The following is a 13,864-nucleotide window of genomic DNA, read 5'->3' as shown; positions in this document are numbered from 1 at the left end:
AGACCTACTGTATCAAAGGAAGGAGGAAATGGGTAAAGGGAGGAGAGGAGAGAAGGGAAAGTCATTCAAGATGCAAAGTATGTATGGACATCATTGGAAGAACCATTCACAAAATGAAAACTTGCCTATTAATACTATGAAACTACAAATATCTACATATTTGCCTATCTGAATATCTGAAGCATAATACACACACACACACACGTATATAATATATATAGTTTTCCATCTCAATTAAAAAAAAAAAAGGAAATTAAAAACAAACTACTGGTCATCAGAATTAGAGTTAGACAGAATAACAGTCAGCTGTATTAATGCAGTCTGATGTTTAAGAAGTGAAAAGTTAAAAGTTCCAATACTATGTGACCAATTATTTTGGGAGCACTTTTGCCTCCCAAAAAACACTTCACAATACTGACATTTTCTCAGAAGCCAAATGGATAGAACATTAAGATTCTTCACTTTTTTCTGATTAAAGAGAGCAAAAATTTCCTAGTATCAAATATGACCTGTAGTTTGACTCAGTGATAAATTTACTTGAAATAATTTTCATTTTAAACTTGTAAACACAAACACAAATACACTTTCCTGACACATTTCTTTCAATGTGAATTCTTTTAATAATTCAAAATCAAAATGCAGTTGTCTTGAATTCCTAAATTTTTCCAAGCATAATATGGAAATCACTATTAAACTGTTAGAAGATAAATATTAATAGGCTATTCTGTAATCATCTTGAAAGACAGGCAACCTTACTCCAAAAAAAAAAAAAAAAAAAAAAAAAGGCATTTTACAGTTTTTTTAAAAAAAAATATATATATATATGAGAAATAAATGAATTGCACTCTGAACTGTTCCAAAGAACTTAGAAACAAGTGTTCCCCAAGGCTCTGCTTTGGGTGGGTTTCTTTTTTCTTTCTACATTCTGTATGTTGCAACATTGATGGTAGTGAAAGCATCTTTGATCAAGGAATAAAAAGGAAATCAGGTTTTTCCAAAACCATATATTTTACAGCAGATCATATCTTTATAGTCATACAAGTGACCAAAAGATAAGGAGGTTGAAATATCTCATTGTACTTACTGTTTCTTGACTGTAAAAAAGCATTTGATTTAGTAGAGCAAAAGATTACTTTACTGAGGTGTCTTCCAAGTACAGTCAAGATCATATATGATTTCTTTAAAAGATATGACAGAGACAACTTTGATAACTTTTTGGTTATTAATATCAAGAGATATTAAATTAAGGACTCATGAGTTTAATAAAGGCATCTACTATCATCATCGTAGATGTCAGATAGATATTATGACTCAGAGTTGTGTTGATTTCTTTTTTGGGGGAAGGATACTATGGTACTATGGTATGCACAGAAACTGGAGATGATATCTGAACAGTAGAAATGTGAGAATGAGACAAATTTTAAGCTAAGAGCTCCAAGGAACATAGGATGATTAGCTAAAGAAGAGGAAAAAGGATGAGGATGAGAAAAACCTGAACAAGGAATGAGTGGAGAGTATATTAGAAAACGAGATATTACCAAGATGGCACAAGTGGAAACTGGGAAGGTTGACAAGAAATGAAAAATTGTTATATATCTTATCACTGCACACAACAGCAACAGGTCTCCACAAAGTTTTGATGTAACATAGCATCAGGCATAAATGCAATTATAAATTCAGTGACTGGCCTAAACTACATTATGGATGGACAATCATTGTTGAATGATTTGTGAAAGAAATCAACATTAAATTACACTTCAGGTTTTAAAAATGGAATTAGAAGCAAACTAAATAATATTTTTTCTTTCAGTGAGAACCATAAGCAGAGGACCAGTAGTCACTTACATTCTGTGATTTGTGAATATCTCATAAATATAGTCTCTAATTCTTTTCTTGATTATAACTTTACATGAGGATCTTTAAAAACCCAAAAGCACTGAGCAAGTATTTGGTAACGAAAGCTCCATTCATTAACATCAATATAGATAACTGAAAGGCTCTTTTAGGTCTAACCCTATATGGCTTTCTTGAATTAGAGACATTTTACATATCCTTAGGCATCTGATAATATAATTGTTTTAGACTTTCTATATTCCTCTAACACATAAAACTATTAATGTAGTAAGTAGTATATTGATAGTTTTCATGAAATTACATTAACAAAAATTAACAAGGAAGAACATTATTAGTGAAAATAACTATGAAAGTTATTCATAATACTGACAGAATTATTGTAGAAACCACAGAAATAAAATGGCAGTTTTAAATGTAAATATGCTATTGTATTCAAGCAGTAGCAAAAGACTTGTCTGGAATAAGGCAGGTAAAGTATTCTTGTTTTAGGGAATTACCAAACAACTAGGAAGAAACAGATACTCCCAAATGAGAAAGAATCAAGACGGTACTACTCAACTTTCCTTTATAAAAAAATCACATCCATAGAGAATCCAACTTAAAAGCTATCAATTTTTTTTTTTAAGTTTTAGTTGCAACCAAACAAAAACTTCTTAAACTGCTTTCACCCCACAATCTTTGTTGTATGAGCAAACAATTTTTAAAAACAACAAAGTAATAAAATACTAATGTTTAACAATAATATTTTAGATAAATATAGCTATTTTAAAAAAATTAATGTCTTTGTACACAGCAACAAGATTATATGATGATTAACTGTGATGGACTTGGCTCTTTACAACAATGAGGTGATTCAAAGCAATTCTAATAGACTTGCAATGGAAAGGGCCATCTGCATCCACAGATGCATAGGAGACTGAATGTGGATCAAAGAGTATTATTTTCATTTTCTGCTGTTGTTTTTTTTTCTCACTTTCCCTCCCTTTTGATCTGATTTTTCTGATGCAGCATGATGAATATGGAAATGTGTTGAGAAAAACTGAACATGTTTAATTTTATTGGATTGTTTGCTAAGGGAGGAAGGAAGGGAAAAAAATCTGGAACACAAGGTTTTGCAAAGGTGAATGTTGAAAACTATCTTTACATGTATTTGGAAAAATAAAAAGCTATTATTAAAAAAAATCAATGTTTTATTAGCAGCTTAAAGAAAATGTTTGAAAGATTCAGGATGCTGAAATGACTTTTAAAAAATGAAAAGTACAACTTATTCTTAATATAAACATTAAAAAGTAGGGGAAAAGATATCAAATAACATATAATGAATTTTTTAAAAAAGAAAGCAAATTATAACACTGTTTTATAAACCCTTAAAACTCAGTTGGGAAAACTATTTATAATAGATAGTGATTAGGTCTAACTCCAAAAAAACAGCTTTTAGCATTCAAATAATATTAAATTCAACTTCTTAATGAATCTATTTTTGTAACCAAAACTTAAAATAAAAAGTCAATAATTCCTTTCGACTAGACAAGTATAAGTCTTTCATCACTGGTCACATAATCTATGTATAATACTTTATTACATCATAGAAAACTACATCAGATTTTGTTTATAGCAAGTAGATTAAATGTGGTCTGCAATTAGGTTCTATAGAACTGACATATATACAAATATAAAATATATTTGCACATGCAAAACACACACACATACACACATGCACATACCACACATTTTGGGATCTTAATATCATTTATTTAAGAACCTTCTTCTATCAATGCAGATCTTACAAATTTTCTGCAACTTTTTAAAAAGCATTTTCTGAAGCACTGAGTAGTTAATTACCAAGATCACACAGCCAATATGTGTTGCATGTTTATGCATGTATTAATGTAAATCCATCCACCCCCTTTCTATGTTAGTATACAAAGGAGTAAGAATTTGCTTAGTTTTGATACTGGATGCAATGTAACCCAATAAATTCCAGAAGAACTTAACCTAGCAAAGCTAATAAAATTCTTCTGCTCAGATAGTTTTCGAAAAACAAAACAGTATTTCATGATCACTCACCATTATACAAACTTTGTTTTTTGTCTACTTTTTAAATATTTTCTAAAAAATTCAATCAAGATATATAATTAACCAGAACTACCACATAAATGATAACTGTAACATAAGACCCTCTATAATTTGAAAAGGTTATTTGTAATTATTTTCTTTGTACTTCACTAAGAATTAAAACCACAACAATTACTATTTTTCTGGAGGTGCTAGATACATTCATTTTATTCAAAATATTTGAAAATTTTTCTGATAAGAGGCCAAAGTAAAAAGATAGAGAAAACACATTTGGAAAGCTAAATTGAATTCCACACAATAGGGAAAATCTAAATTAAGATATCACTAAATAAAGAAAACACATAAATTACACTAACATTAATCTGCACTCACTGAATTTGTATCAATGTTGAGCTATTTAATGTTTTTGCATGCAGGTATCATTCATGAATTGGCCTCATTTCCACAGTTAACATCTTAAATTTAACAAGTGTAACAGAAAGTACCAAAATAAAATATTCCTTACCTTTATTTGATTTGGATGGCTTATTCTTGCTAGCTTTAAGAGAACTTCTTGATCTGTCCTCTCTATCCTTAATTAATTTCTGAACATCATCCAAAGACAGCTTCTGCAGGACAACTACAGGTTTAGCTCCTTTATTTAAATCTTCTACTAGTCCCAATTTTTCAATTTTGTCTCTCTGTTCTCCCTTAAGTTCCATTTTCCTTGTCTCCTGAGTAACATTGCCATCTTTATCTCTCTTGATTTTTGGAATGACAAAATTTTTCAATGCACCAGATCTGCCCCCCAACAAATAACTGGGAAAATCGGCTTTATTTTCAGGGTGTGCTTTATTACTATCTACTTTACTTTTATTACCATCTGTCCTCCGATCATCTTTACTATTTGGCGATTTAAAACCAGATCTATCAGATCTTGTTTTACTAGTATCACCTCTACTCTCTTTAACACGAGGACTATCAGGTCTTGATTTCTGTTCCCCAGAAGACAGTCTTTCCCTGGATTCCCCAGATTCATGTCTGTGTTTTCTTTCTAGTTTATCTGTTTTTGAACCGTCAGATTTAACGCCATGTTTGGGATCGTGTTCATTTCTGTTAGAGGATCTTAATGTATCTGGTCTTCGAATTCTGGATTGATCTCCTCGATGTCTCTCTGATTCAGTCCTATCCTCCGATTTCTGTTTATTATCATGGTCACGCTTTAGTGACTCAGAAACAGATCGTCCATCTGGCCTTTGCTTTAAGGTTTCTGATCTCTCAGATTTTAATCGAGGAGAATCAGATTTAGCATCCTGTTTATGTCTTGTTTCAGGTTTCTTTTCTGCAGATGTCTTTCCAGAATCTCTTCTCTCATGTCTATGTCTTGGAGTTTCAGGGCGGCCATCACCCTTCTGCTTGGGGGTTTCAGGGCGGCCATCACCCTTTTGCTTGGGGGTTTCAGGGCGACCATCACTTTTCTGTTTGGGAGTTTCAGGTCGGCCCTCAGCTTTTTGCTTGGGAGTTTCAGGTCGGCCCTCGGTTTTTTGCTTGGGAGTTTCAGGTCTCAGCTTGGTTGTTTCCTGTTTGCCATTATTTTGTTTATTCTCATTTGATTTTGTGTCTGTGGTTTTGTTCTCGTTTTGTTTTGATTCTGCTATTTTGCTCTCATTTTGTTTAGTTTCTATTCTATTTTCATTCTGTTTAATTTCTGCAGCCTTACTCTCATTTTGTTTAGCGTCTGCTGTTGGTTTGCTCTCAGGCTGTTTAACTTCTGTCACTGGTCTACTTTCAGTCTGCTTTGCTTCTGTTGACCTGCTCTCATTCTGCTTCACTTCCACTGATGCTGGTCTGTTCTCATTGGGTTTAGCTTCTGGTTTACTTTCATTATGCTTGGCTTCTATGAGAGATCTGCTCTCAGTCTGCTTAACTTCTGGCACTGGTCTGCTCTCAGTCTGCTTTGTTTCTGCCACCAATTTGCTTTCATTCTGTTTAGTTTCTGCTGCTGGTCTGTTCTCATTCTGTTTAGTTTCTGCTATTGGTCTATTCTCATTCAATTTTGTCTCCAATAATCGGTTTTCATTTGGTTTAGATTCCATCAGTTTGTTTTCATTTTGCTTCATTTCAGTCTTTACACTCTCAGAATCAGACTTTTTCCTAGGGGTCTCAGGATGGTTTTCAGGTTTTTGTTTAAGAACCCCAATATCTTCTTGATGAATAGAAACAGCCCCATCATTACACTGTTTGCTTTCTTCAGGCTTTTTAATGGTGTCTGAATCCTGAGTTACAGATGCCTGAGACTCTACTCGTCCTGCCTGATGAAGATCAATGCTAACCATTAATGCTGGCCTTGACCCATTGCCTGTAGAACCTGTCTCCTGAGAAGCTGGTCTATTACCTCCAGTAGCACCCCCAGCCTCCTGTGGGTAAGAATCTTGTTTTCTTTTTTTCAAAGGCTTATCTGAAATTCAAAAATAAATATACAAAATCAGAACTATAGACATATTCACATTTCATTAAAATTACTACTTATTCTCTTGGCAAAATTCATCAATGCAAGTTTTGTAAACATATCTATAGAATTAAATTGTAATTAAATTAAAATATAAACATATCTATAGATTAAAATTACTGCAAAATTACATCATACACGGGTATGATAATATTTTATAGTCAAGGCTTAGCAAAATATGTATAGTGACTTTCAATAAATATAATACAAAAGTTGATAATCACACAATTAGTGGCACAGGGAAAAAAATGAACAACATATGTAGTATAGTCCCTAAATACCACTAAATAAGTGAACGTTGTAGAACTGACATAAAAGTTTAGAAAAGAGAAAATCTTCTTAATGACATTTTTGTTGAATATTTAAAGGCAACTTTGGATTTCTAGGCATAAAAATGGAATTTATATTAACATTAAATATAAAACTTTTATATATGCATAGACACACACATTTTAGAGTTAGTTATAGATATGTATATACACACACACATACCTCTCTATATCTAGATCTATCTGTAAAACAGTGAAAAGAAACAAAGAAAAAGGAAAAGGAAATTTATACTATTTTGAATAGGAAAGAACAGAATATTTTTGGTTGTTTTAACTTTAAAATAACTTCATATCAAGGATTTGCCATTTCAGATAAAAACTTAAATAGTACATATGAAAAGTTCAAGAATATTAATAACTGCTGTGTTAAAATATGAGTGAATCTGGATTTTCAAGGAAGCACCATATCTTAAAATTAAGTTTAGCTGGGAATATGAAAAAAAAATTACTTTCCTAATTGTAAGCAGAAAGTAAAATAAACGTCTCATAAAATTCATAGTATGTTCCAGAAAGCAAGTTCCTATATATTTTACATTTTGCAAACTGTATTCAAATTGTAGTTTTTAAATGAAGAAATAATTTGACAGCTTGACAACAGTGTAATCTAGCTTGAAAATAACCTTCAACATTGCTTTCTATAAATCTGAATAGACAGTTATTTTTGTAAATAATCAGATTACTGCAACAATTTTAAATTGAGACTTTGTGAGTTTATTTACCAATTTGACATTATTTACCTTTTCATATTTTCAGAGAACACTCCTCTAGAGGGGATATCAAATTATCTCATTATTTAAAAGTATTCATGACAAAATTCTTGTAAAAATATTCATTAATGTTCTAACTTTGCCAAGAAAAAATTATTTGAGAAAAATAAAACAGTTCGTACAAGGAAGGCAAGTGACAGCTGGGGAGAGGGAAAACAGAAAGGAGAGAAACAGGAGTGGCAAAGACTTATGGTTGTAATCAGTATAGTAGAGTTCTAAAATGTTAAGTAATTAAGAAAATGTTGGTTTCAATTCCTCATATCTGTTTACTTTTCAACAATGATAATTTGAGAAGTTATTGTGTGGGTCATGTAATTTAACTAAGAAAAAAAATTTTCCTCTTTAGGTACTATACATAGATACTACAGAATTTACATGCAATGAAAATTTTAATATACTTATGTTAACTAAATTAATATTAGCTAATATTTATGTGGTGCTTATTGTATGCCAATATGTATGCATGTTAATAACTACTTATCAATGATTATCTCATTTAATCCTCACAACAACCCTATGAGGCAGATACTTTTATTATTCCCAATCTACAGAAAAGCAGACACTGATAATAAAATGACTTGCCTGGGATCATACAACCAATAAGTGTCTGAGGTTTATTAATTCATATCTTCCTGACTTCAGGCTCAGTGTCTATCCACTGAGGCATCTAGCTGTTCAAATTATTTTAATTTTTAAACAAGTGTTAGAAATTTAAACACACACACACACATATATTCACATAATCAATCTTGAGGTAAAAAGGCCATTCAATACAATCTTCTCATTTTACAGATTAGAAAACTGAGGGCTAAGGAAGTTAAATGATTTTATACTTCCAAAACATTAAAAACAGTATTCTGCAACTTCAGAAAGCATCTATTGTTTCAATGAACCATAGCTTTCTAAGTAGGTAGAATGATACAGCCAATGTGTAGCCAAAAGATTGGCTCAGCTAGCCAGTTGACTTCTTTACTCCCTCTTTCCTCAACAAGAAACAAAAACAAACAACACCAAAAAAGAGGGCCTTATGAATCAAATAATCTAATCAAAGTTTCTTAACCCAAAATGTTCACAGAAAAAATAATCTAGAAAATGCAAGTTAGAGATATTAGAAAGAGAAGAGTTTGAAACTTGGGTTTGAACATCAACTCTGCACTTACTACTTTACATTATTTTTATATAAGATTTTTTTTTTGCTGAGGCAATTGTGATTAAGTGACTTGCCCAGGATCACACAGCTAAAAAGTGTTAAGTATCTGAAGTTGGATTTGAATTCAAGTCCTGCTGACTTCAGGGCTGGTGCTCTATCCACTGCACCATCTGACTGTCCCAAATCTACACTTATTGCTTATGTGACTATGGGCAAATTACCAAAATTGAAAACTTTAACACTGCAAAACCTTTAATGATAAAACAAAGGAATATATATATTTGCAGCACATGGTTTCTCCAATTATAAAATGACTAGATGGCTTCTAAAGTCTTCTACATTCAAATTTATGAACATGCATATCCATGATCTACAAAAAACTTGAGAATATTGTATTATTCTTTCTTATTTCTCAACCAACATTCTTTCTGATCACTGTTAAAAATTTTGTTTTAATATTTCCCAATACACAAAATTCATATTCAAAATAGTTTGCCAGAAGGCCAAAGTTGTGGTTTCTTTCCCAAGACATTTATTTCTATAAAATGCTTTCCTAAACTGTTGAACAGGAATAATCAATTAGGTCAAGCAGAAATATAAAATACCAAAATTTCAAATGGAAAATTCACTTATGAAGATAATTAAGGTGATTCGGTAAGTATATTTGACCTGTTAAAAATGAAAAATTCTTGGGCATCTTGTGATTTACCTAAGAGAAATCTTACTTTAGTGAAATTAAGTAATGCTATCTTTTTAGAGTAAACCATATCATCATTTTTCTTTAAAAAGTGAGAATAGTTTGGAAGTTTATTTTTTGAACAAATATCAGCATATTTTGGGGCTACCAATTATTGGTACCAATTCCATATCATGGTTCATTATTTAAAAAGTGAAATTTAGCATATATTCTAATTTAACTTCAATATAAGAAATAAGTATTAGAGTACTGAATTGTGGTAAAGTAGAGAATTCCTGTGACATTGTAGCATTTTTCCTATTATTGTACACAGAGGTATTTAGGGATATGAACCTTATGACAAATATAGCTTGACTATTTTAGCATAGAAATAGCATATGAACATGACTGACATGATTACAATTAGGAGAGGCATTAGGCTCTTTTCCTTACATTAATAAAAAAAACTTTAGCTTAAAAAAAAAGATAGTATAAAATATATTCAACTAGCTAAAAGTATACCATTTGAAGAAAACTTGAAAAAATTCTGTCACAACAGCAATGTTAAAGTTCTGCCTATCTAGTTTTGATTAAGTTTCTCAATGTCAATTTTTATCTGTTTTTGTCTTTTGTTATCAGTCATTTCCCAACCTTCTCCACTTGATAATTAAAAGCCATTTTATTAATAAATTCGACATTATAGACACTGATTCCTTTGAATCCTCCTCATATAAGTATTAGACAAATCCCTGAAATAACTGCATACAAAATCAACAAGGAAAACCCAACAATCCTATCAAATCCAGGTGCCAATGTTTCAAAATAGAAGACCATTATTTTCAGAAAAATTTTGACACTTTTAAAATAAAAAAAAGCCTAGAATCTCATATAAAAATATTTTTTAAACTACCAATATGTGAAATTGCTAAAGTTATACCTGAAAATATATATTATAAAACAGCCAAAATGCATATTAGCCTATATATCTTTAAATCTTACCAAAAAGTTAAGTGCTACATTTGGTATTTGTCAAAAAAGAATATTAATTCAGTTTTTCCTTTTAGTTTATCAGTTAAGAAAAAGAATGGACTTTTGGATAAAGATGAGTATTAAGTCTGACTAGGGTCACTGTACTGGAACAAAGCAGGAATCCTTGTCACTTTAAGGATAGATTAATTGAGAGGTTAATGTGGAAGAAAAAAACCAACAAGCCTTTTGAACTATATGTTTATAATTATCTGATAGCATTAATTTCCCATCAGCGACACTGCTTTTGGACTTCTCTATTATGTCTTCCTTTTTAAATGAAATTCATTTTGGGGAAAACTCATTATGCTGTAAGATTGAATCTGTCTGTAAACACTTCTTATCAGACTCTGGCCCTTCTGATTAGAGCCAAGAGAAGGCCAAGCATATTTTTCCCAGTTTCTCTGCTTTTGGACTTCTTTGAAATTCTCCAATACCCCACCTTTCCCAATCCAATCTAGTACCCTTCCCTCGCTCTCCCCTTCCCCCCACCTTTACCTTTTCAGCTTCTGTGTATAGTCTTCCTTTATGAGAATGAAAACTCCTTGAGGACAGGGACTGCTTTTTTACCCGTGTTTGGGAAAAACTATCATTTTATTGGTGTTTGGCTTAATAAATGTTTCTTTACTCTTCCTCTTCCTATTTCTTTATAACCCACAAAAGTAAAAGAAAAGGTAGATGTTTTGACATAGAAAACTTGAATGTTAATTTGGGGAAATTATTAATTTGCATCTAGGCACTGTCCAAGGAAGAAGAGCACACAAGAATCAAGTTGGAATATCTGGCACATTCCAAGGCAGAGACTAGGTCCTACCATAATCTAAGTGAAATTTTCTTTAAGCCTAGCCAAATCTCTTTGTTCTAATTCTAAATTTACTAACATCCATTTTCTGATTACTATTTAAGTTTCTTAGATATGATATTCAAAAGCTAGAATTAAGTATGCTCTAGTTAGGGGAAAGGATTAATTGGTCACTTTAAATGAACAGATGCTTCTTGTATCAGAGATCATGTTATTATAAAGTTATTTTTTTCTCAGTATTTAAATATCCCTGGATAAAATGAACCGCCAAGTTCTAAAACTACAGAACCAAGAAATTATATAGCAGATGCCAGAGATAATAGAACACTATAAGGTTAAGCATAAACAGTGTCAACAACTTTACAACAACATGTGATAAGAGTCAAATTATGTTTCTGGAAATAGTACAAAAACTAAAGTGACTAATTTATGAAAAGAGTAATTTCAATATTAAATATTCTTAAAGTATTTCCTTATTATAGGGCCAAATTATGATATTCGACAGAACCTTAAACAAGATTCTAGCTTCATGAAAGTTTTATATATTTTCTTATCTGTAACTTCAAATTATCATATGAAATATTTAATTTTATTAACTCATTTTTAAAATGGGGAAATTAAAGGAATAAGAAAAGATATTCTTTAAGTAATTATTAAATACATTCTGAATGATGGCATCTAAATTTCTAAATATTTGGTTCCAATCACTAAACAGTTAAATACATCTTTGAAACAACATACTAAGATATAAGAATGCTAGAATTCAAGAAAACCAACCATACATAAAAAAAACATTACTATAGTAAAGATATCAGTTATAAATCTGGATATTTCAATACCAGTTCAAAATTAGTTTTTTCCTACTACATTTATCATGAAAGACAAAAATATTTTCATTTAAAAACAGAGTTGTATTATGATACCACAAATTTTCATTGGTGTTTAAAAGTATATTAATTTTAACATTTTTTTCTTAATACTATTCCACTCATCTAAGTTCCATTTTCTACTCTCTTCACTACATTTTTAAAGTTTTTCATTAATGCTATTTTCTTTCTTTTCTTTTGATACTTTTTAAACATCTCTAGGCCCCAGTAAGTTTCTCTTCTCCCCAAATAAGTACAAGTCCTTATATAGACAAGAAAAAACAAACAAACTCTGTATCAGTCATATCTTAGTCCATTGCCTAAGAAGAGGAGAGATGTATGAATCACATTTAGTCTTCTGGAGCTGTGGTTGTTTAATATATTGATCATAGTTATTTGATAGGTTTTTGATAGCTGAGCATTAGAATGTTGCAGATATTGTACAAATTGTTCTCTTGGCTCTGCTCAATTTATCTGAAATCAGTTCATACAAGTTTATCTGAATTCATCTCTTTAATCTCACTTTTTATAGCATAATCATATTTCAATAATATGTACACCATAATTTGCTTGGCCATTCCCCAAGTTGGTAAGCATCCACTCTTTCTAGTACCTTGTTATTATGAATATTTTTTGTGCATAAAGGAACTTCCCCTTTGTCTTATCTCTTTAAGGCATAAGTCTAGCAGTATTACTTTTAGGCTAAAGGATACATATAGTTAAATGACCTTTTTCCACAATTGTTTGGACTAATTAGTTCACAGCTTTATTGATAGTAAATTAGCATGTCCTCCTATATCCTGGAATAATAGCATTTCTCTTCATCATTGCCAAATTGATGAGTGTGAAGTGAAACCTCAGTCATTTTAAACTTAATACTTCTATTATTAACATTACTAGTATGGAGGCTCTTCATACAATTGCTGATTGTCTTCTTTTGAAAACTACCTATTTATATCCTTTGATCCTTAAAAAAAAAGTTGTGGAATGGCTCTTATTCTTATATATTTGTATCAATTTCCAATAGTTCTGGGATATAGGATTTCCCTGCAGTTGGCAGTTTCCCTTCTAATTCATGCCGCACTGATTTTACTGGTACAAAAGTTCTTCAGTTTTATGTATTTAACCAGAACGTTTTATTTTCCGTGCTCATCTCTATCTTTCATTTGATTAAGGGTTCTTCTCCCTTCGTAGTTGAGAATTTCTTTCCTGCTTCTTTAGTTTATGATAGGAGTTTATATCCAGACAAGTGGCACTTAATAAGTGTTTATTGAAAGATTTTTTCAATCTTTAACTTAAAATATTTATTGTTGTTTCAGGGAATCATTGAGTTCTAATTATGATATGTTAAGATGTCCATTTTTTGGTTAAGGTTTTCTACATATTTTTCAAAACATATTTTTTTCCAATGACATACTCCAGAAGTCTTAATTTCAATTCCAACATCATTTATCGATCGGTTCATTTCTTCTGATCCCATTTTTGTAGTTCTTGTAACTATAACTTTTTTTTTCTTTTTATCTTTACTAGTACATGTCATGGAATTAATTTTGGGAGGGGTCTGGATTTATCTCTTAGACATGTGTTAAAGTATAGTATTTCTTCATTATGTTGGGTAGTGGGTCGTGCTTCTCGCTCTCCCATGTATTTTTGACTTGATGTGGATCCCCTCCCTAAGTTCCCATGCTATAGGCGATTTTACTAGAATTTGGGTTTGCTTTTCTGGTGTAAGAGCTGTTCCAGCTATTGCTAGCTTCTTTAACTTCATGGTTTTGGATTAGATAGAGGTGCTTTCTTTCTTTTTTGTATTATTTGATTCTCTCTCTCTCT

The 13,864-nt window shown here is 31.2% G+C and overlaps 1 protein-coding gene across 2 annotated transcripts in view; it reads right to left on the bottom strand.

Moving 5' to 3' along the window:
* NIPBL (NIPBL cohesin loading factor) overlaps positions 1-13,864 on the bottom strand; it is a 240,986-nt gene that overhangs the window by 74,058 nt on the left and 153,064 nt on the right. For both annotated transcript variants that reach the window (XM_051989989.1, XM_051989982.1), the window contains exon 10: positions 4,436-6,367. In XM_051989989.1, coding sequence (XP_051845949.1) covers positions 4,436-6,367 — 1,932 coding nt within the window. The remainder of the gene's footprint in view (positions 1-4,435; positions 6,368-13,864) is intronic.

Source organism: Antechinus flavipes, chromosome 1 (assembly GCF_016432865.1).
Source record: "Antechinus flavipes isolate AdamAnt ecotype Samford, QLD, Australia chromosome 1, AdamAnt_v2, whole genome shotgun sequence".
In the NCBI taxonomy this organism is placed as follows: Eukaryota; Metazoa; Chordata; class Mammalia; order Dasyuromorphia; family Dasyuridae; genus Antechinus; species Antechinus flavipes.
This window is presented reverse-complemented; position numbering and strand designations above follow the sequence as displayed.